Source organism: Ceratotherium simum, chromosome 35 (assembly GCF_057802395.1).
Source record: "Ceratotherium simum simum isolate JZ-2026a chromosome 35, ASM5780239v1, whole genome shotgun sequence".
NCBI classification, from domain to species: Eukaryota; Metazoa; Chordata; class Mammalia; order Perissodactyla; family Rhinocerotidae; genus Ceratotherium; species Ceratotherium simum.
The window spans coordinates 17,923,770-17,944,119 of NC_141934.1; the positions used below are offsets into that span (position 1 = coordinate 17,923,770).

General features: G+C 46.6%; 1 protein-coding gene across 1 annotated transcript in view; it reads left to right on the forward strand.

The window, feature by feature from the left end:
• NOS1 (nitric oxide synthase 1) overlaps positions 1 to 20,350 on the forward strand; it is a 111,934-nt gene that overhangs the window by 66,001 nt on the left and 25,583 nt on the right. Inside the window, exons 11-20 of the mRNA XM_014787077.2 lie at positions 925 to 1,026; positions 2,497 to 2,691; positions 3,121 to 3,206; positions 5,641 to 5,785; positions 6,755 to 6,859; positions 7,416 to 7,474; positions 10,211 to 10,327; positions 14,482 to 14,656; positions 17,495 to 17,633; positions 18,068 to 18,146. Of these exons, the coding sequence (XP_014642563.1) occupies positions 925 to 1,026; positions 2,497 to 2,691; positions 3,121 to 3,206; positions 5,641 to 5,785; positions 6,755 to 6,859; positions 7,416 to 7,474; positions 10,211 to 10,327; positions 14,482 to 14,656; positions 17,495 to 17,633; positions 18,068 to 18,146 (1,202 nt within the window). The remainder of the gene's footprint in view (positions 1 to 924; positions 1,027 to 2,496; positions 2,692 to 3,120; positions 3,207 to 5,640; positions 5,786 to 6,754; positions 6,860 to 7,415; positions 7,475 to 10,210; positions 10,328 to 14,481; positions 14,657 to 17,494; positions 17,634 to 18,067; positions 18,147 to 20,350) is intronic.

Here is a 20,350-nt window from a genome sequence, read left to right on the forward strand (position 1 = left end):
GAGCTTTTCCTGCTAGAAAGCAGATGATGTCACTCCCAGACCCACACCTCTGCTTAAAACCCTCCAAAGACACCCCATCACATATGGAATAAAATCCTGACTCCTGGCACATCCTTCAAGATCCTGCATGATCCAGTCCTGCCCCTCTCTCTCCTGTCTCTTCCCCCTGGCTCGCTATCCTCCAGATACACTGGCCTTCCTTCTGTATCTCAGATGGCGCAAGCCTGATCCCACCTCAGGGTCTTTGCACGTGCTGTTCTTTCTGCCTAGAACCTTCCCTCCCATGATCTGCAGGTGTCTTACTTCTCATCATTTTGGCCTCACCTGGTATCTACCTCCGCAAGGGGCCTTCTTTGACTATCCTGGCCCAATTAATCCTGCCCCCATATCCCTCTTCATCCCATTTCCTTGACTTATTTTCTTCCTAGGAATTACACTCATCACAATATTAACCAGGGCCGGCCCCATGGCTTAGCGGTTAAGTGCGCGCCCTCCGCTGCTGGCGGCCTGGGTTCACATCCCGGGCGCGCACTGACGCACCGCTTCTCCGGCCGTGCTGAGGCCGCGTCCCACATACAGCAACTAGAAGGATGTGCAACTATGACATACAACTATCTGCTGGGGCTTTGGGGTAAAAATAAATAAATAAAATTATTAAAAAAAAAAAAAAAACAATATTAACCATCTCTCTCCCCCACTAGAAGGTTAAACTCAATAATAAAAGGGCCAACCACGTCTCTCTAGTTTCCTGCTACCAGTAGAATCTCAATAAAAAATCTTTTGAGTGAGTGAGTGAATCAGTCTGCCAATGGGTTGATTAATTGCTTAAGAAATTCATTAGTGACACGAGCTGGCGCCATCCCTCTTTAGTCTGAAATCCAGAGGCGCCCCAGCCTGTGAGTCTGTGTGTCCTTCCCCTTTCAGGAAGTGGCCAAGAAGATGAACTTGGACCTGAGGAAGACGTCCTCCCTGTGGAAGGACCAGGCGCTGGTGGAGATCAACATCGCTGTTCTCTACAGCTTCCAGGTAGCGCCAGGCCATGCATCCCGGCTGTCAGCCCTCAAAGGGGAACGAAAACCTTTCAGAGCCTTGGAGCAGAAGGTCAGGAGACCTAGCTACCAGGAGGGATCTGTCGCCCTGCGAGGTCTCCTTCCCATCATGCGTGCCTTCCTCTCCACTGTGGATCTTGGGTGGGGACCATTTGAGGAAGAGATGAATAGATAGGGGAGTTGGTGACTTGCTGCTTATGATTTTTTAGAATTGAGATGGCGGGCATCCTCTGTGTCTTGCCACCTCTTGGGGATTCAGACAATCGCATAACAGAGACAAATACTCATCATTGTTCTCAGAAGCACATAGGCTCCTCAGTGCATGTGGCTCCGTGGTAAATGGTATTATAGTAGGATGACTGGAAAATGTATCATCTAAACCATGACACCTTTGAGAGCAAAAAAGGGACACCACTAATTGTGCCAGGACAACGGTCATAAGCTGGGATTCTTCTGGGCAAACCAGGTGACTTATGGAATAGAGGTCCATAAGTCCAGCTCTGTGCTCTGGGGGCTGACAGTCTGGGGAGCTAGACCCTCTTAGACATACATGGAAGGCACATACAGACAGTAGAGTGACCATAGCAAGTCATGGGTAGAAGTGAATATAGACTATAGTTCCCACGTCAGGAGTAGGGAGAACAGGTACACTGAGGAATATCCCAGAGAAGAGACAAGTTGAGATGGGGCGAGGGGGAAGGAAGTGCCCTCCCTTCTCTCTCAACCACGAAGGAGCGAGGTTTCAGGAGTTGTTGAAATGTTGGAGCGTGGTTTGGTGGACTGGTAGACTGGTATGAAGACCGGCGAGCCAGGGACAGCAGAGATGAGAGGGAGATGAGTGACTGAAGAAGAAAAGGGCAGGAAGGAAGCAAGGTTTTGTGGGCAGAGAGGGACAGCACTGCTTGAATAAGGTATGAATCCAAACCAGCCAATCACAGGGGGCCCCAACGTCGGGTATGCAGACATTCAGTCCACCCGTCTCTGCTGGGTTTTACTCGTTTTCATTTTAATAAACTCATCCTTATGACTTAAAAATTTCTATTTTAAGAGGATGTTGTATCACCACCATAAGTGGAGAGCCAATACCAGTTGCCACAATAGGAAGAGAATTGTAAATGTAAATAAATATATAACACAAGAAAAACAAAACAAGGTTGTTAAATTCAAGCTAGATAAGAGAGGTTCCTCTCTCTTACTAAAAAAAAAGGAGGTAAGGAGGAGGAAAGAGGAAGATTGGCAAAAGAGGCGTTAAAGATGCGTTAGCACCAAACAGAGACTTTCTCCTGGGTATAATCAGGATTGAAAAAGCAATGTGGAGGATCACTCTGTACTGCCTGAAATCAGCGCCAGGACCACCCTGTGGGAAATGCTGCTCTATGGGGGAGGGATTCCCGAAATACCCCAGCTTCTCTTACCTCCTCACTCCTTGTCCCCTCTCCTCCTACAGAGTGACAAAGTGACCATCGTTGACCACCACTCTGCCACCGAGTCCTTCATTAAGCACATGGAGAATGAGTACCGCTGCCGGGGGGGCTGCCCCGCCGACTGGGTGTGGATTGTGCCCCCCATGTCTGGCAGCATCACCCCCGTCTTCCACCAGGAGATGCTCAACTACCGGCTCACCCCCTCCTTCGAATACCAGGTCCTGCCCCCTCCCTGCTCCCTTTTGGGCTAACTCTTCAAGATCCCATGTGTGTGTCATGCTTAGAGCACGTCTCAGTTCAGACCCGTGCTTTGGACCAAGTGCTCAAAAGCCAACGTGGCTAGTGGCTGCCATATTGGACAGCACAGCTCTAGCTGAAAGACTAGTGGAGATGAAATGAGTAGTCTGGGGTCACAGGAGAGTGTTTGAGAGGGACTGAGGGTGAGTGGGAAGGTCTAACAGGACAATGCAGGGAGGCTGGACCAGCCACTCTGTGCAAGGACCCTTGTGGTCACCACCAGCAGAATCACTCCCTTCAGGGGCTGAGGACTGGGCATGGCTGGGCAGCCACAAGCCCCCAGGAAGTCCTGAGCCTCTCCCAAGAGGAGCCACATTCGCCCACTGCTGACTGTAGTCCTCTCTTCCCAGCCTGACCCTTGGAACACCCACGTCTGGAAAGGCACCAATGGGACCCCCACAAAGCGGCGGGCCATCGGCTTCAAGAAGCTAGCAGAGTAAGTCTCCTGGAATAGGTCAGGGGAGGGGAATGGACGTGCCCCAAAACTCCGAGAGCCCCCAGAAAGGAGGCTGCGCACATGCTTGTGCCTCTGACCTCTTGTGTGATATGATTTCTGCATTTTCTCCGACCCCCTTGTGCCTTCTTTGCCTCAGAGTCTGGGATGTGAATGTTGCCACAACTCTTCTCCTTCCCAACCTCACTTTCCTTGCCCCATTTTCCTAAATTCTTGTCCTGGAGGCAGTGGTGTGTTAGTAAACCAGCTCTCCTGGTAATAATAATGGTCATAGTAATAATAATAATAATAATAATAGATTTGTAATGTTTGCCAATTTCCGTGGTGTAGATACTCCCACTCTGGCCAATTTCAAGATACCAACAAGAAGTCACTGAACCCAGAGTAGGGAGGAGCTGGGATGAGCCGGCTCCCGCACACCACTGCCTAGAGAGGGCTCCCGTCCAGGGCTGACCTCTGATTTCACTCACTCACTCATTCATTGATTCATTCAGCCAACAAATGAATACTGAGTGCGTACTCTGTGCCAGGCACTGTGCTAGGCTCCAGGGATGCCACGATGAGCCAGATAAATGTGGTCCCTGCCCTCATGAAGCTGACAGCCATTCATTTGTCGAAGAATCACACAAATGCAGTAAATGTTGCGAGTGCCATTGGGGAATGATTCCTGGTGCCATAAAATAGGCTTAACCAAGTTTGAGAGGGCAGAGAGGGCTTCCTTCGGGAGATGACAACTGAGCTGAAGAATGAGATGAATAAGGCTTAACTGAGCAAAGAAAGGAGGGAAGGGGGTCATGGACCAAGGCCACTGAAGAGTAACTGACCTGAAGAACACATGGGCAGCCAAGGGACCAGCTGACAAGTGGGATGAGACCAACTGAGATGATCCAATGGGGATGCCAGCCTTCTCCTAAAGAAAGAGAACTCCGCTGATCCATTCAGCACAGACCCCCTGGTTGGGGCTTTCTGGCAGAGGAGCTAGGTATGCACCAAACTCCTTATTCTCTTTCCTCAGCCCTCTTGCATCCAGAACTCTCTACGTGTGGTACCTAGTTGTGCAAAAGGTGCCCTCCATGCCATGGATCCCTGAAACAAGACACTGGTGGGTCTTGCAGGGACTCAAACCTAGGTCCTGGCTCCGTTAATATGGCCCATGCACCTCTCTCCCTCTCTCCCCATCCTCTCTCTCCTGCCACCTAACCTCATCTTCCAGCCAAGTAAGAACACATCAGCAGCCATTCTTTCCCTAACGAGAGAATCACAAATATTCTCAGGGAGGGCAGCCTTTGGCTTCAGTTCAGTTCAACTGTCTCCGGGGGAAGAAGGGAGGGAGAAATCTAAAACGTTAATTGCACTATTAAGTTTGGGGTAGAAACAATGGGAGTTAATTATAGATGCCTTTTTCTGCTCTGATCATTCAAAGGGAACCCTCCAGGCACCTTTTATTCTTTTATGTTTCTCCTCTTAGCTAGAGTGCTCCTGCAGCGTGGGTGGTTTCCCTAATTCTAAAAAATGATGAATTTACCACCAATAATCCCCAGGTGGAGGTAATTAGCAATTCTTCTACACCGAGGTTCCTGGTTAGAACAGGCATGCTTGCACGGAAGGTGAGCCCGGGCATTCCTGAGCCTCTGGCCTGTCTGCCGCCCCCACGCCCTTATAGACGGGGAGGACAGAACACTGGTTCTGAATTCTCCAGTCAACTAGAAAGAGCCTAGACTTGACATTTAAACTCCCCAAGGCTTCGGTGCAGCAACATCTTTAAAATTCATTCTTTCCTTTGATAGATAAGTATTTAGGGCCTATTGGGTGTCAAGTTCTGTGCAAGATCCTGGATATGTGTGGCTGCCTAAACCAGCCCTGGTCCTTCCTTTGTGGATCCGTAAACCTCTAAAATTCCTTTTAACTCAATGCCTGGTGATTTATTAGTGGTTCGCTCTCTCTCCCTCTCTCTCTCTCTCTCTCTCTGTCTCTGTCTCACACACACACACACACATGAATGTAAGCCCCATGGCAGCTGCTTATCCATAGCTATGTTATCTATGTTCTTCAGCTCCTATAACAATGCCTGGCACAGAGTTAAACACTCAACAAACATTTGATGAATGAGTGAATGAGTGAATGAATGAATGATCATCTTGGGGGCAATGCTTGGCAAACCAAGGTCTCAACACTGGACTCAATCAATCAAGTAACAAACTAACAAAACTAAGCAGCCATTTTAGCTCATGACTAATTGCTCCGGAGGGATTTAATAATGGGGTCAACATGGTGCCTAAACTCAGGCTTCGAGTGTCTCTGCAGCTGTCAAAGATCCGGAGGGTAAGTTCTCTCCTATTATATGCCATGGATCGTGGCTCTTCCCCAAAGTCCCAGCCTGGCATTTCCCACTTTCCTCTCCATCCTCTCCCCCCAGAGCCGTCAAGTTCTCGGCCAAGCTGATGGGGCAGGCAATGGCCAAGAGGGTCAAGGCGACCATCCTTTATGCCACAGAGACGGGCAAATCACAAGCCTACGCCAAAACCTTGTGTGAGATCTTCAAACACGCCTTTGATGCCAAGGTGGGTGGGGACAGCGCCAGCTCTCTGGCCCCTCCTGGTAAATAAAGTCAGGAAGGGGAGAGAGGGAAGTCAACAGAGAGGAACCCTTTGAAAATGGATGAAAGCACATTCAGAGATGCCGGTCAGCATGCACCCACACATTTGCATAAATTTGAGGGGACTGTGTTGCCCCTCTCCCTATGAGCCTTCCAGGAGTCCAGGAGTCACAAAATGAAACCCCCATCTCTAGAGCAAAATGTTAGAAAGTTTATGAAAAACAATTCTGGAGTCAGTTTGGGAAGCTCTACATTAAATACAATTTAATGGGTTTTTTTGCTGCAGGTCTTCTCAGAGCCTTTCATCTGCAAGTATGTGTTATAATCTCCAAAAGATGAGGGGAGAGAATGTAAATGTTTCTCAAACATGTTTCACGGCTCACTTATTTTCAAGGAGCATCTCAGGAGACTGGGCTTCCTAAGAATCTACTTTGAGAAATGTTGCTCAAATGATGCTAAGGTATAGGCCAACAATTCTTCCCTAAAGCAGGTGTCTCAGACTTGTTTGGCCCAGGTCCTCCACACTGCTGGAGGGAGGATTAGAAAGGAGGCTGAGCAGATAGGTCATTCCCAGCCTAAATGTGGTCAAGAAGATTCCAGGATCAGTTGATTATAAGAAGCTCAAGGGTCTCCATCAAGATCTGTCTCTACTGGCAGCCGACCCCTTGCACCATTGCCCCGGATTCTCTATGGTCCTTCAAGCCACAGTGACCCTAGAAAGGTCCCACACTAACAAAAAGCTTTTAGTTCTACCCAGTTGAACCCACTGAAGTAGTGACGCCCAGAACTTTGGTTCGCCTTCTGAAGGGCATGGCTCAAGATGACTCATCTTTTTCTTCTCTCTCTCCTTCTCCTTCCCCCATCCCTTTTTGTTCTTTCTCCTCACCTCCCTCCTTCCTCTCCCTCCACCATTCCTTCGCCCTCTCCCACCTAGGTGATGTCCATGGAAGAATATGACATTGTGCACCTGGAACACGAAGCTCTGGTCCTGGTGGTTACCAGCACCTTTGGCAATGGAGACCCCCCTGAGAACGGAGAGGTGAGATGAGCTTCACCTGTTCTGGCGTGTGTTTCCATCAGCGGGGAGGAGGGGCAGCAGTTATACCTGCAATTCAGTAGCAAATCCTCCCAGAGCCTCAAAGCCAGTGACTTCAATTTGGATCCAGGTTCTACAAAGACTGGATAATTCCAAGTCCTCAGTCCTTTGGTGTCCACCAACTAGCCAGTCCCTAGTGAAAATATTGTCACCCACGTGAGCTACTTCTTTGGAATGGATGCTCCAATCAAGAGCTTGATGTCCCTTGCTCCAGATGAGAGAAGTGGGGACGATATTTTTACAGAGAGAAAGCCACAGGGGATTTGTGTGCTGAGGGTGGGGGAGTCCACACCTGTAGTCCTTTAAACAGCTGGCCCTTCCACATGTGTCTGCAACTCAAGCATTGCTGCCCAGCCGAGCCCCTGGCCATCTCTGGCATCCTGGCCCACAGGCATCAGGCTCCTCTTTTACCGGCTAGGACCCCAGGTCCTCAGTGCCCGACCCTAATCCAGATTTAATAATACTTGCTTCACATTCCACTCATCTCTTTTGCCTCCAGAAATTCGGCTGTGCTTTGATGGAAATGAGGCACCCCAACTCGGTGCATGAGGAAAGGAAGTAAGTGAATGACCCTCCAGTGTCACAGGGCATCCCAGAGGGGTAACTGAAAATTGTCTCTTAGCACCTGGTGTTCACATTTGAGGTCTGGGTGGTGGTTGTGATCTAAGGTCCATCTGTGACTGATTTTAGCTGGTGGGTGTCTGTGGCCCACTGGAGCTGATATTTGATGACTAGGAGGTCTTGGTTTGGTCACCTCACAGCCATGTGCCTCAGTTTCTTTTTCCATCAAATAGGGCTTATTCGACCTGCCTGAACTTTCTAGTTTCTAAGAATCAAATTAGAAAATAGATGTAAGCGTCCTGTGAAAAGCGAAGAGCGCTGTGTCATATCAGTTCATATTATCTTCCCACCTTTGGAAACCTACATTCAAAATCAGTGAAATGAGCTTCTTTGCCTAGAACTTTTCCATCTGATGCTTACAGTGGAGTTGCAGCTAATGTGGAGTTGAGTCCAAAAGACCTCATAAGGCCAAAAACGCCTGTAGTCCAAAGATGGTCGAGGTGAAATTACATCTAACATGGGGTTGGGTTCTAAAGATATTTTGCAAGATGACAAACACCTGTAATCAAAATTACCCTTGAAAAGCCCTTAAATCTCCCGTAAAGGAGGGAACATATGGCGTGTGCACACTGAGCTGCCTTTCACGGAGGCCAGCGCAGCGTCTCCTCCAGCATGGAGCAGATCCCCGTGTTGTAAGTTGAGCATCCAGTGCCAGAGCTGGCTGGTGTTTAGAGCTGTGTTGTGCAGACAGTCTCTCTTGGTTTTCTTTTAGCCAAGCACATGTTGCCAAACTCACTTGCATTCCATATCCAGGGGATGGGCCATAGCCGAGTCCCTTGTGGGCAGCCCTCGTTCTGTGGCCAGCGCCAGCATCTTAGACCTCACTCTCCCTGCCCCTCTCCTTCCCACCTCGTCCTGGTGGCCTCCAGCTGGTTCCCCTCACCCCTCCTTCAGGGAGAGATAGGGCACCATCCATTCTCCCCTCTAGGTACCCAGGACCCTTGCGTTTCTTTCCCCGTAAAGGGCTTCCCCTCCCCCGAGGTGACACAGAACTCCGTGGTCTGGCTGCAGCCCGTGACAGCCAGCACAGGTAGAGCGTGTGTGTGCATGCGTGTGTATTCGCTGTGTTTGCGTGTGTGTGCATATGTGTGCATGCATGCCCAATGCCCAAGCATCCAAAGCCACATCTGGGTCTCAAAGAGACCTGAGTTCTAATCCAGGCGTGCTGCTAACTCACAAAGCAACCTTGAGCAAGTCAATTGACCTCTCTGGGCCTCAGTGTTTCTCATCTGCCAAAGGGGGAGAAACTATCTCCACCCTGACCACCTCTGGGAGCTGCTATGAGGATCAAAGGATAACAACGAAGCATTTGGGAAAACCTCAAACCTCATACAAATACATGTGCTGGTATTTTTATCCCACAACCAGCAACCATCCCCCCCACACTAACAACACAGCCACCCCCTGATATGTTGCATGACTTGTTTGGAGAAGTGACTCAATGTGAGACTATTTCAGGGCAGAAAATACACTTACGTATATTTAGAACTTTCCTGATGCTGGAGCGAAAACTTTGAAGAACATCCAGCTTAGAAACCCTGCTGCCAGAATGCGCAATTTCTTTTTTTGTCTTTTGCACTCAGATTTGTGTGTTGAGTTTTTGTGTTTTGTTTGGGAGTGAGGGGTGGGTGTCTTTTTGGTTTGGGGTTTTTGGGGGTTTTTTTGGTCTTGTGGATTTTGGTTTTGTTTTGTTTTCCCTTGTCTGAGAACAAAACTTACCACTTTTAGAGGAAAACTGGTAAACTGGGTTTTTTTTTTAATCTCAAGCCTCCTGAGCCTCTGATGCTGAGGTCTGAGCCCCAATGACATCTTCCTTCCCCTTCAAAACAACTTAATAAGAAATCCAATCTCTTTTCATGCCACGTGTCAGCGCTGAACGTTTTTTATGTTTACTTGAAATGTGAAATGTCGCAGACCCTTGAAACATCTAAGGACCATAACTTTATGGAAAGAGAGAGGTGAATGGGGTTGTCTGACACCATCCAATAAGACCTTCTATGGTCATGTAAACGTTCTGTATCTGTGCCATCCGATACGACAGCCACTAGCCACACATGACTATTGAGCACTTGACATATGGGCAGTGCAAGTGAGGAAGAGAATTTTTAATTGTATTTAATTTGAATTAATTTAGCTTTAAATTTAAATAGCCACATGTAGCCAATGGCTACCATACTAGACAGCACAAGTCTAGTTCCTGGCTACTCAAAGTGGGGTCTGGGGACCAGCAACATTGGCATCTCCTGGGAGTTTGTTAGAAATGCAGAATCTCACGCCCTGCCCCGGACCTGCTAAACGAGAATCTGCATTTTAATGAGATCAGGGGCTGATTCTTGTGCACATTAACATTTGAGAAGCAAGGAAGCATGGTCTGGTAGTTAGGGGTGCTCTGTTCTATTCCTGACTTCTTGCTGATTAAATCATTTTGACTGGTTCTCAAGTTTCCTGAGTCGAGTGTGGTCAGAACCCTTTTAAATACAGGCAGGGCCAAGTGCAGGTGGCTAGCTATCACTGTGGTGGGTAAGGTAAGTTGATACATGCTAGAAGAGGCCATAGGATTTCACTCAACACACAAGAGAAGGTGCTAGACTGGAAATTTGAAGATCTGTCGGGGTGTTGACCTCAGGAGGGGGCTCCAAGCCAGAGCTCACAGACTCTCTTTCATTTTGGCAGGAGCTACAAGGTCCGATTCAATAGTGTCTCCTCATATTCCGACTCCCGCAAATCATCGGGTGATGGGCCGGACCTCAGAGACAACTTTGAGAGTGCGGGGCCCCTGGCAAATGTGAGGTAAGCAAGGCACCCAGGGCATCAGGGAAGATGAAGGATCTTGGGGAACTGGACGTAGCTGCAAAGTGGGCTCTTTGTTGGGGGTCTCCCATCCATTCCCATTCATCCCTCGAACAACCAGCTGCACCCTGGCTGTACCTGGCTCCTCTTCCTACACACACTTTCTCAGAGCCCCCAGCACCCAAGTTTCACCCCATCATCGGCACATCATTTGTGCTGAAGAATGTTAATCCCTAGAAATTACTCAATGAGCTTCCCTTCCCAAGTGATATGTTTTACACTTAATAGAAGCTTCTGGAAACACCTTGCCATGACCTAGTAGTTCTCAACCCTGGATGCTCATCAAAATCGCCTGGAGATATTTGCAATATACTAATAACCAAGCCCCATCTCCAGAGATTCTGCTGCAATTGCCCAAGCATTGGTTTTTTTCTTACTCTCCCCAATTGATTCCAATGTGCAGTCAAATTTGAGAAACACTGGCCTAACCCCATGTTTCCCAAAGTGTAGTCACATACCAAGAGATTTTAGGTAGTACATGGACAGATATTTTGTATTTCAACCGTTGTGTGTTCAGTTTAATGGGTATTCGGAGAGAAATAAGACTAGATGTCAAACGCTTGGTTTCACGGACATTGGTCAAGACGAATCTGATGTAGGCAGAGTGTCCAGGCCTGGGCACAAATCTCTCAGACTTTCACCAACTGAACCTTCTCCACACCTGCTCAGGGCAATGCTTAATAGATGATACAGATCACGGGGTTCCTATATATTGAAGTATTATGTCCATCAGTATACTTTCTAATAGACATTTTTTTAAAGCAGTTTTAGGTTCACAGCAAAATTGAGGAGAAAGTACAGAGATTTCCCATATACCCCCCACCCTCCCCACACACACACAAACAGCCCCCTCCACTATCAACATCCCCCACCAGAGGGGTACATTTGTGCAGTTGATGAACCTACACTGACATGTCATTGTCACCCAGAGTCCATAGTTTACATTAGGATTCATCCTTCATGTCCTTGGTCCATTCTATGGGTTTTAACATTAGTTCTTTTGGCTCAACATTGAAACATCAGTTCTGTGGTTTGACAGTGTTGGGGAAGAGAGAGAATCCCCCTCCACCCTTTCCCTTAAGGTTCTTATGGCTGGCCAAATAATTAAAAGACAGGTTAGCAGGAGAAAATAATACCAAGTTTAATAACATGTATACATGGGAGAGACCAGGGAAACTGAGTTTCTCAACAAAATGGCAGAGATTTTCACTTTAAATACTATCTTCAGCTAAAGACAAAGGAGGATGTTGGGGGTGGGGGGAGTCAGTTATGGGGGATCACCAGAAAGCACAGCGATCAAGGGTGTGTAGATTTAAGTCCTCTCCTTCCGTCCTGATAAGAGTTTCCAGAGATAAGGTCATCCTCCCCTCTTCCCAGTACGTGGAGGGAGATACCTTTACAAATGTAAATGTTTGGTAAACAGAACTTTGATAAGAATGGGCTTAGTGAGGACCCTGCCAGTCTGTCCATACCCAGAGTTAAATTCCTTCAGCCAGTTAGTGGGGAGGGGTCAAATGTCCTCAGAGGAAATAATCACGGTAAAGAGACGTATTTCAGGGTGGCCAATTTTGATCTCCCACAACAGTAGACCCATTTTTCCCTTACTAAATCTATCATGGCTTAGAACAGGGGCTGGCAAACCACAGCCATGGGCCAAATCCAGCCTGACCACTGTATACTTTTGTACAACCCGTGAGCTAAGAATGGTTTCTACAGATGAACATTTGCAATTCATTTGATGATAGAAAACATAACCTTTGAACCCCAATTAAGCAAAATGTTATCCTCCCCAAAAAAGAATTCCATTCTTCTCATTAGTAGACATATATTACTAAAAAATTGTACTCAATAATTATGATATTTTAATTTTGTCAATAAATAAAGTGCAGAAATATGTTTTCTTTCTTGTTATGTAGATATCTATGTAGCAGCTTTGATTTTGCTTCTTGGCCTACAAGCCAAAAAATATTTAAGCCCCGTAAATAATAAGTTTGCCAACTCCTGGTTTGGAGGGTTAAATTAGGAATTTTGAAATTGTGAGGTGAAGATTGTGATGGAAACATGCGTCTAGGAGGCGACTGTGATGCGGGCCTTCCGGTGCATTGGGAAGCATATTAATGAGTTAACCACCTGAACCATCTGTTAGTGAACACAAATGGGTTCTATGCACCAGTGAGTACAAATTAATAGCAAGTTAAACAGCACTAATAAGTAACTAACAGTATTGGTGGGATTCAAGTATGGCGGACATCGTGAACATAAATATTGGAGGTTTGGGGAACGAGGCCTTAACCACAAGGCCTGACTAGTGCTGGGAGCTGCCAAATCGGTGTTCGGCTAAGGCTGAGGGGGATGGCTTGGGGCAGAAGTGCTCCTTCCTACCACCAGCTCTCTCTACCTGTCAGGCCACCACCTGCAAGGAAAGGTGAGGTATCCAGCTCCAGGAAGATCATGGGTGAAGGAGTGATGGGAAAATGCTGCCGAATCCCACATCCTTTCCTTGGAAAGGCTCTGGAACCCCAGGGAAAGGAGGGCAGGAAAGGAGGAGAGTGAGCTGAGAAAGCATGAATGTGGATTTGAAAGGAGTGCATATTGACCCATGTTAACCTTCATTTGATCTGTGAGACACCTGGACCCGTCTCAAATTCATTCTCCAGTGATGGAGAGTCCCTTTCCAACTTCCCCCATCTCCTCCCCTCATCCGCCATCTCAATCTTTCACCATCTTGGCCCCATCATCCTAAAAAAGAGATTCAGGGGCAGAGCCAGACCCTGTGTGGAACAGATTAAGCAGCTCCACGCCTTGGCTTGTCTGAGATGACAGTCCACAGAAGAACATTCCAACCTGGCAAAGAAGTGGGGTGGGGTGTTCTTGTCGCCCTTATGAACCCATCATTCCAGTTCCAGTGAAGTCAAAGCCTACAGCCGGGACCAAGCCTTAGAAGTGTGACATCATAAAACATCTGTAGTACCGTGAACTAGCAAGAGGTCCATCTGGGACACAGCCCTCCATTTCCCATACTTCAGTCAACGCAGCCCCACCTCAACACAGAGAAAAATCTTATAAACTTGACCCCCCACCACCCGCCAACATTTTCTTGGTGGTATCTATGCAAAGAGGGTTTGTGAAGCAAATTAATTTCACAGACTTTGTAAGGGGTGGAGCCAGTGTCTTTATAAATCTTGCATTCCCTTTTAGAAGAGCCTGTTTACATACCAACATTTGATGTGTTAATGACAAGTCCTCCCCATCTCCTCATTAATACAGGTCCCTGAGGACCTCTATGTTACCATTTTCATTATCTTTGTACTTAAAACTAATCTAGTTTTGTAGAATTACAAAACTTGTAGAATACAAGGCTTTTGATAATGTAGACTAATCTCCCCAATGAGTTCAGCTTAGGAAGGGACACACAAGGAACAGCCAATGGTTCTAGGTCATCGCCCTCCCTAACTTGTCCTCCTTAGGACCAATGGGGAGTTGTCTCCTGAGGACAGTAAAACCTAGCAGAGACCAGAAGGAAAGGAGAGGAGGCCTCGGGGGCTCCCAGGTTTAAAGACGGCTTCCCCTGATGGCTTGGAGTTGACTGACTGACCATCGTGGGCTAACCTCAGACCCTCTGGAGCTACCAGATGTATTAGTCTGCTCAGGCGGCCATAACAAAATACCACAGACTGAGTGGCTTCAACAACAGAAATTTATTTCTCACAGTTCTAGAGGCTGGAAGTCCAAGATCAAGGTGCCAGAAGGATTGGTTTCTGGTGAGACCTCTCTTCCTGGCTTGCAGACGACTGCCTTCTCATGTGTCCTCACCTGGCCTTTCCTCTGTGCGCTTGCAGAGAGGGAAAGAGAGAGAGTCCCTGGTGTCTGTCACTCTTCTTATAAGGACATCAGTCCTACGGTATCAGGGCCCCACCCTTATGACCTCCTTCAACTTCAATTGCCACCTTAAAGGCTCCATCTCTAAATACAGCCACACTGGGGATTGGGGCTTCAACATAAGAATTTTGGGGGGACATAGTTCCATGCATAACACCAGACACCCCCACACCCTCACAGGCCCCTAGCATGAACTTCTGTTGTCTCCTTGGCAGGTTCTCAGTGTTTGGCCTTGGCTCGAGGGCATACCCTCACTTCTGCGCCTTTGGACACGCCGTGGACACCCTCCTGGAAGAGCTGGGAGGAGAGAGGATCCTGAAGATGAGGGAGGGGGACGAGCTCTGTGGGCAGGAAGAGGCTTTCAGGACCTGGGCCAAGAAGGTCTTCAAGGTAACCGTCTGCCCAGATCTCAGAGACTCAGGAGGAGAAGTCATGCCCCCCATGACCCCCAAAGACAGAGTACCTAAACCATCAGACATAGAAGAAACTTGAGAGAATTCCTGGTACTTCCCCCATGCATCCAGCCAGGATACAGCTTTAAACAACTCAGATGAGTTTAGGTGGTCTTAAAACATGCATTTTTCACCCAGAATCCAACCTCCTGCATTATGGGTAAGGAGTTGATCTATAAAGAATTATAAGGTCTTGGAATTTCAGGGCTGGAAGGAACCCATCCTTCACTCACATTTGGCAGACAAGCAGACAAAAAACATAGAGTTGGTTAACCAAACCAGGGGGCCATGCCTCAACCTGGAACCTAGATCTCACCAATTTGTCTACTTCAACAAGCTTATTCCTCTTGTGCTAGATCTTCGCTGACCGATACAGTAGCCACTAACCCCATGTGGCTATTTAAATTTAAATTTAAACTAATTAACATTAAATATCATTAATGGGTCAATAAATGTAGTGTGTCCATACAATGGAATATTATTCAGCCGTTAAAAAGGAATGAAGTACCAATACATACTACAACATGGATGAACCTTGAAGACATGATGCTAAGTGAAAGAAGCCAGACTCAAAAGACCGCATAGTGTATGATTCCATTTATATGAAATGTCCAGAATAGGCAAATACATAGAGACAGACAGCAGATTAGTGGTTGCCAGGGACTCAGGGGAGTGGAAAATGGGAGTGACTGCTAGTGGGTACAGAGTTTCTTTGGGGCGATGAAAATGTTCTGAAACTGGATAGTGGTGATGGTTGCACGACCTTGTCAATATACTAAAAACCACTGAATTGTACGTTTTTAAATGGTGTATTTTATGTTATATAAATTCTCTCTCTCTCTCTCTCTCTCTATATATATATATATAAGACAATATATATAAAACAATATATAGGGAGAAAGGTAATATAAATATGTTAATTTATATATTATGTATTAATTTAATATATTATTTATTAATTTTTATATATAAATTAACTAGAATGAAAAATTCCATTCCTTGTCTGTACTAGCCACATTTCATATGCTCAGTAGCCACAAGTAGCTAGTAGTTACTATAAATTAGACAGCACAGAGCATTTCCGTCGTGATAGAATATCCTCTCCAACAGCACTATTCTAAATATGAGGTCACAGGAGAATAAATGAATAATGGCCTTCTGTATGCACGTGGGGCATGATTTAATTGGCGATCCTGGGAAAAACAAAAAAAGCAATGAATGTGGACCTACCACCTTTACCTGTTCCTTCCTCGGCCCTGGAATGTATTCTCATCAGCAGCCCCAGGAGAAAGGAGACTATGCAACCTCCTGTCACTCAATTGACACTTTTCACCCTGCCAGAAAATGCAGGTAAAGAGCAAAAGGGGAAACTGAGGCCCCTGACTATGAGGATATCTGTGCGGGGAGGTTGTGTCAATAAGCCTGTTCCTACAATTCTTCTAGACAAGGAGAGTCAAGGTAACTTGGCTTTTTTCACACCTCAAGATAATTGTATGGTTCTTCACTTCAGTAAGCCAACTTTGACCACCCCAGAAACAGAGCCTGTTACAAGCCACTGTACCCTTTAGCTATCACCCCCCATCCTCTCACCCCACCCTCAGTCCTGGCAAACACTAATCTACTTTCTGTCTCTACCGATTTGCCTATTCTGGACATTTCATATGAATGGGATCATATAATATGTGGTCTTCTGAACTGGCTTTTTTCACTTTAGCATAATGTTTTCAAGGTTCACCCACATTGTAGTATATATCAGTACTTCGTTACTTTTTATGGCCAAATAATATTCAATTGTATGTATATACTATATTTCGTTTATCCATTCATCAGTTGATGGACATTTGGATTGTCTGAAAATCAACACGAGGCCAAAAAATGGTAAAAGCTACCCTTGAAAACCTTTTGAATTATCTATCCATGGCTTTTATCTCAAAAAACCTGAATTCCAAACAGTAATTCTTAGGGTCAATAAAGTTGGAGAACTTATGAACTTGTCAAAAAAAGAAAAGAAAAGAAAATTTATATATGCAGCTATCCAAACATTCAATATATTCTGCTTTTAGTATAATTTTTTAAATCTTTAGAGGAAGATGGATAGGAAATGCTAAGATGTTTACTTTCTTGTTTAATGTTTGGCCTCTACACACATTGGCTTTAGGAATAAATGATAAAAGTTACATATTAAATAGAGGTTAGGTCCTAAAGTCAATAGTAAATGTGCTATGTCCAGCACATCAAAGACACTCTATATATAGCATGGATTTGTGGATGGATTGATGGATGAACAGGTGGTAGGGAGGTAGGTGGATGGGTGGATGGATGGATGGATGGAAGGATGGAAGGAAGGATGGAAGGAAGGGTGGATGGATGAGTAGGTAGGGGGAGGGATGGAAGGAAGGAAGGAAGGAAGGAAGGAAGGAAGGAAGGAAGGAAGGAAGGAAGGGTAGGTAGAGGGATGGAGGGATGGATGGAAGGATGGTTGGATGGGTGGATGGATGGATGGGTGGGTGGATAGATGGATGGATGGTTGGATGGGTGGATGGATGGGTGGATGGATGGATGGATGGGTGGATGGGTGGATGGATGGATGGATGGGTGGATGGATGGATGGATGGATGGGTGGATGGATGGATGGGTGGGTGGATAGATGGATGGATGGTTGGATGGATGGATGGGTGGGTGGCTGAATGGAGAGATACATGCCATGACTTGGAGTAGTTTAGGAAGAGTCCCTCTTGGCTGAAGGAGGTCACTGAAAGCCGTGTGTGTGCCACAGGCAGCCTGTGATGTGTTCTGCGTGGGAGATGACGTCAACATCGAGAAGGCAAACAACTCCCTCATCAGCAATGACCGCAGCTGGAAGAGGAACAAGTTCCGCCTCACCTATGTGGCCGAAGCTCCGGAACTTACTCAAGGTACCTCTCACCACCCTCCTGGGGGTGCATTCGTGATCATGGGGGAAAAGGCAGGCGCTCTCGCCTCTGACGGGCACTCTGAGAAGGTGGGTTTCATTGCTTTGGTCCCCCTTTAGTGCCGTCCTCGCCAAATGAATACGCTGCGACTGCCCCCCACTCAGTAAAACGTGTGCTTAAAGTCTCTCTCTCCACCAGTGTGGCGTGTTACCCTGAACCGTCCTCTTCTCAACGCCGTTCAGATTTGCTTTCTGTGCTGCGTTATCCACAATCACCCCACCCTCCCCATCCAATGCCTGCCCGACCTCTTTTCTTTCATTGCTTCACTTCACTTCAGAGGACAGTGGGAGTGTGCGTAGATGGTCAGTGGAAGCTGGAGACGTCTTATTAACAACTGTTTAGCCCATCTCAGGAAGACTGTCATTTTCTCCCCGTAGGTCTATCCAATGTCCACAAAAAGCGGGTCTCAGCCGCTCGACTCCTCAGCCGCCAAAACCTTCAGAGCCCTAAATCCAGGTAGGAACACCTTGGTTCACTTGGGGTTGCCCACCTCTGCTCGAGCTGCCCCCCACAATGAGGGAGGAGCCCTTGTTGACTCTGAGGACTGGCTTCCTAATTCCTACCCATTCCAAGAGCCATCTAGACCCCCTTGCTGCTTTGTAGCATCTGGGTTGCCTGCTTTCTCTTTGCCGAGCTTCGACCCGGAGAGATGGGAAAAGGAGATGGTGATGGTCATTGTGGAAAGAGGAAGGAGAAAGGTTTTGCGAAGAATTTTTAATGTAGACCACACCCTTGTTGAGCTGCTAATGTTCATTGTACCGTAGCATCTTAGTCAGAAATCACTTAGTCCAGGCGTTTCCTCGTTGTGGATAGTTCTTCTATGGGGTGCTGCAAAATGGCTAGCCAGACTCTGCTTAAGTTCCTTTGTTTGACAAGAGGCTCATTACCTCACAAACAGCCCACTCTGTGTTTTGAAGTCTTAATTGTTAGAAATTATCTTACTGTTGCTTATGAGCAAAGCATCTCTTCCTAGCACCGCATTTTGATCCCAGTTACGCTCTCGAGTGACACCCAGAAGAAATGCAGTTCCTCCAAATGGGAGACCTGCAAATAGCCAAGGACCTTGACTTTCTTCCTGAGACCAGGTTTCCCAAGCCTTTTGCTTTAGTAAAAGGACATGCTCTGTCCTGCTGGAGCCGTCCTTCTCAGACCTGGTCACAGCGCAGTGGAGGTCCTGTGATCACTGCCGAGCGCTCTGAGGCTATTATTACCATCCACGATCTGAACAGCACATGCTGATGCTGCCCGATTGCAGGCATTGTTCTAACAGGCAGGCTGCTCTCCCATTAAGCTCTGCTGCTCCTATACATCGAGTCTTTTCAGAATGATCGAGCCAGGTCTGTCCATCCCCCTACTTGGATAGTAAATATTTTAGCATTAATGAAGCTTTTTGCATTGATCCCTGTTGAAAGGAATCTTTTCACTCTGCCGTTACACGTCATGAAGATCTTTTGAAATCTTGATTCTTTACATGGCTTGGTACAAAGAGTGGGCTCACGAGCTGGACAGCCCTGGGTTCTGATGCCAGCTCTGCCACACACCAGCTGTGTGACCTTGGGCAAGCCACTCAGGTCCTCTGAGCCCCTGTCTCCTTATCTAAAATGAGAATAGTGGCTATAAAGGTTGTTGACATTTATCTAGTACTTTCCGTATTCCAAGCACTGTTTTGAGTCCTCTCTGTGCAGGATCTCCCATAATTCTGACCAGTCCAGGAAGTAGGTACCATTATCATCCACTTTTTAAATGTGAGAAATGACCATTAGAAAATGCAAGTGACTTTTTCAAGGTCACACTGACCTGACTCTGACTCCAAAGTTAATATGCTGAATGGCTATACAGGTGGCTTCAATAGCACTGCAAGGCTGCTGTAAGTATCAAAGATGACGTACGCAAAGCAACTAGCATGTCATAGTCCCCATCATTATTCCTTATCCATCCCAGCTTCATACACCTGCAGAATTGGTATGCATGCTTTCCACGTGGACTTCAAACCTTTGATAAACTGATCAACAGCATGGAGCCCCAGAGCTCTCGTGTTCTCTCCTAAATCCTCAAACGTTAAAGAAATGGACTGGGAAATTAATCCCTTTGAATAATTACATGCAATATTCAGAGCATAACAATCTCTGATACAGAGAGGGACAGTGTATTTGAAATACGCATCTTACTTCCCATTTCTGTCCTGTGGAAAGATACAACTTAAGTAGCATTGGAAGAGGAAGGACTAAGAATCCACTGGAAATTTCTTTCAGCAACAAACTGTGAAAGACCAGATCACAAAAATTACTCCTTAAACCGTAGTGCGTAAGAAGCAAGGTAATTTGCAAATGTTTTAATGCTAGGTGGGACCAAAGTCCCAGAATAACCCCCCACTCACTTCTGGAAAGGAAAGCTGGCTTTATGCTGAGTGACTTACAAGAGAACATTTCAGCAAGGTTAGGATCTGGAAGATAGTATTAAAATCAGTTATGATTAATGCAAAAGGGTCAAATTGTGTCTGAGTGTTGATCTCTTTAAAAGCATGCCCCGTAGCACTACCTATTTTCAGGCTTACTACCATTTCCAGCTTTATAAGGTTTATTTAAAAACAAACAAGAATTGGGTGAAAAACACTTGACTCCCTCTCCCGTTTTCCCCTGCCCAAGGCCAAAATCAGGCAA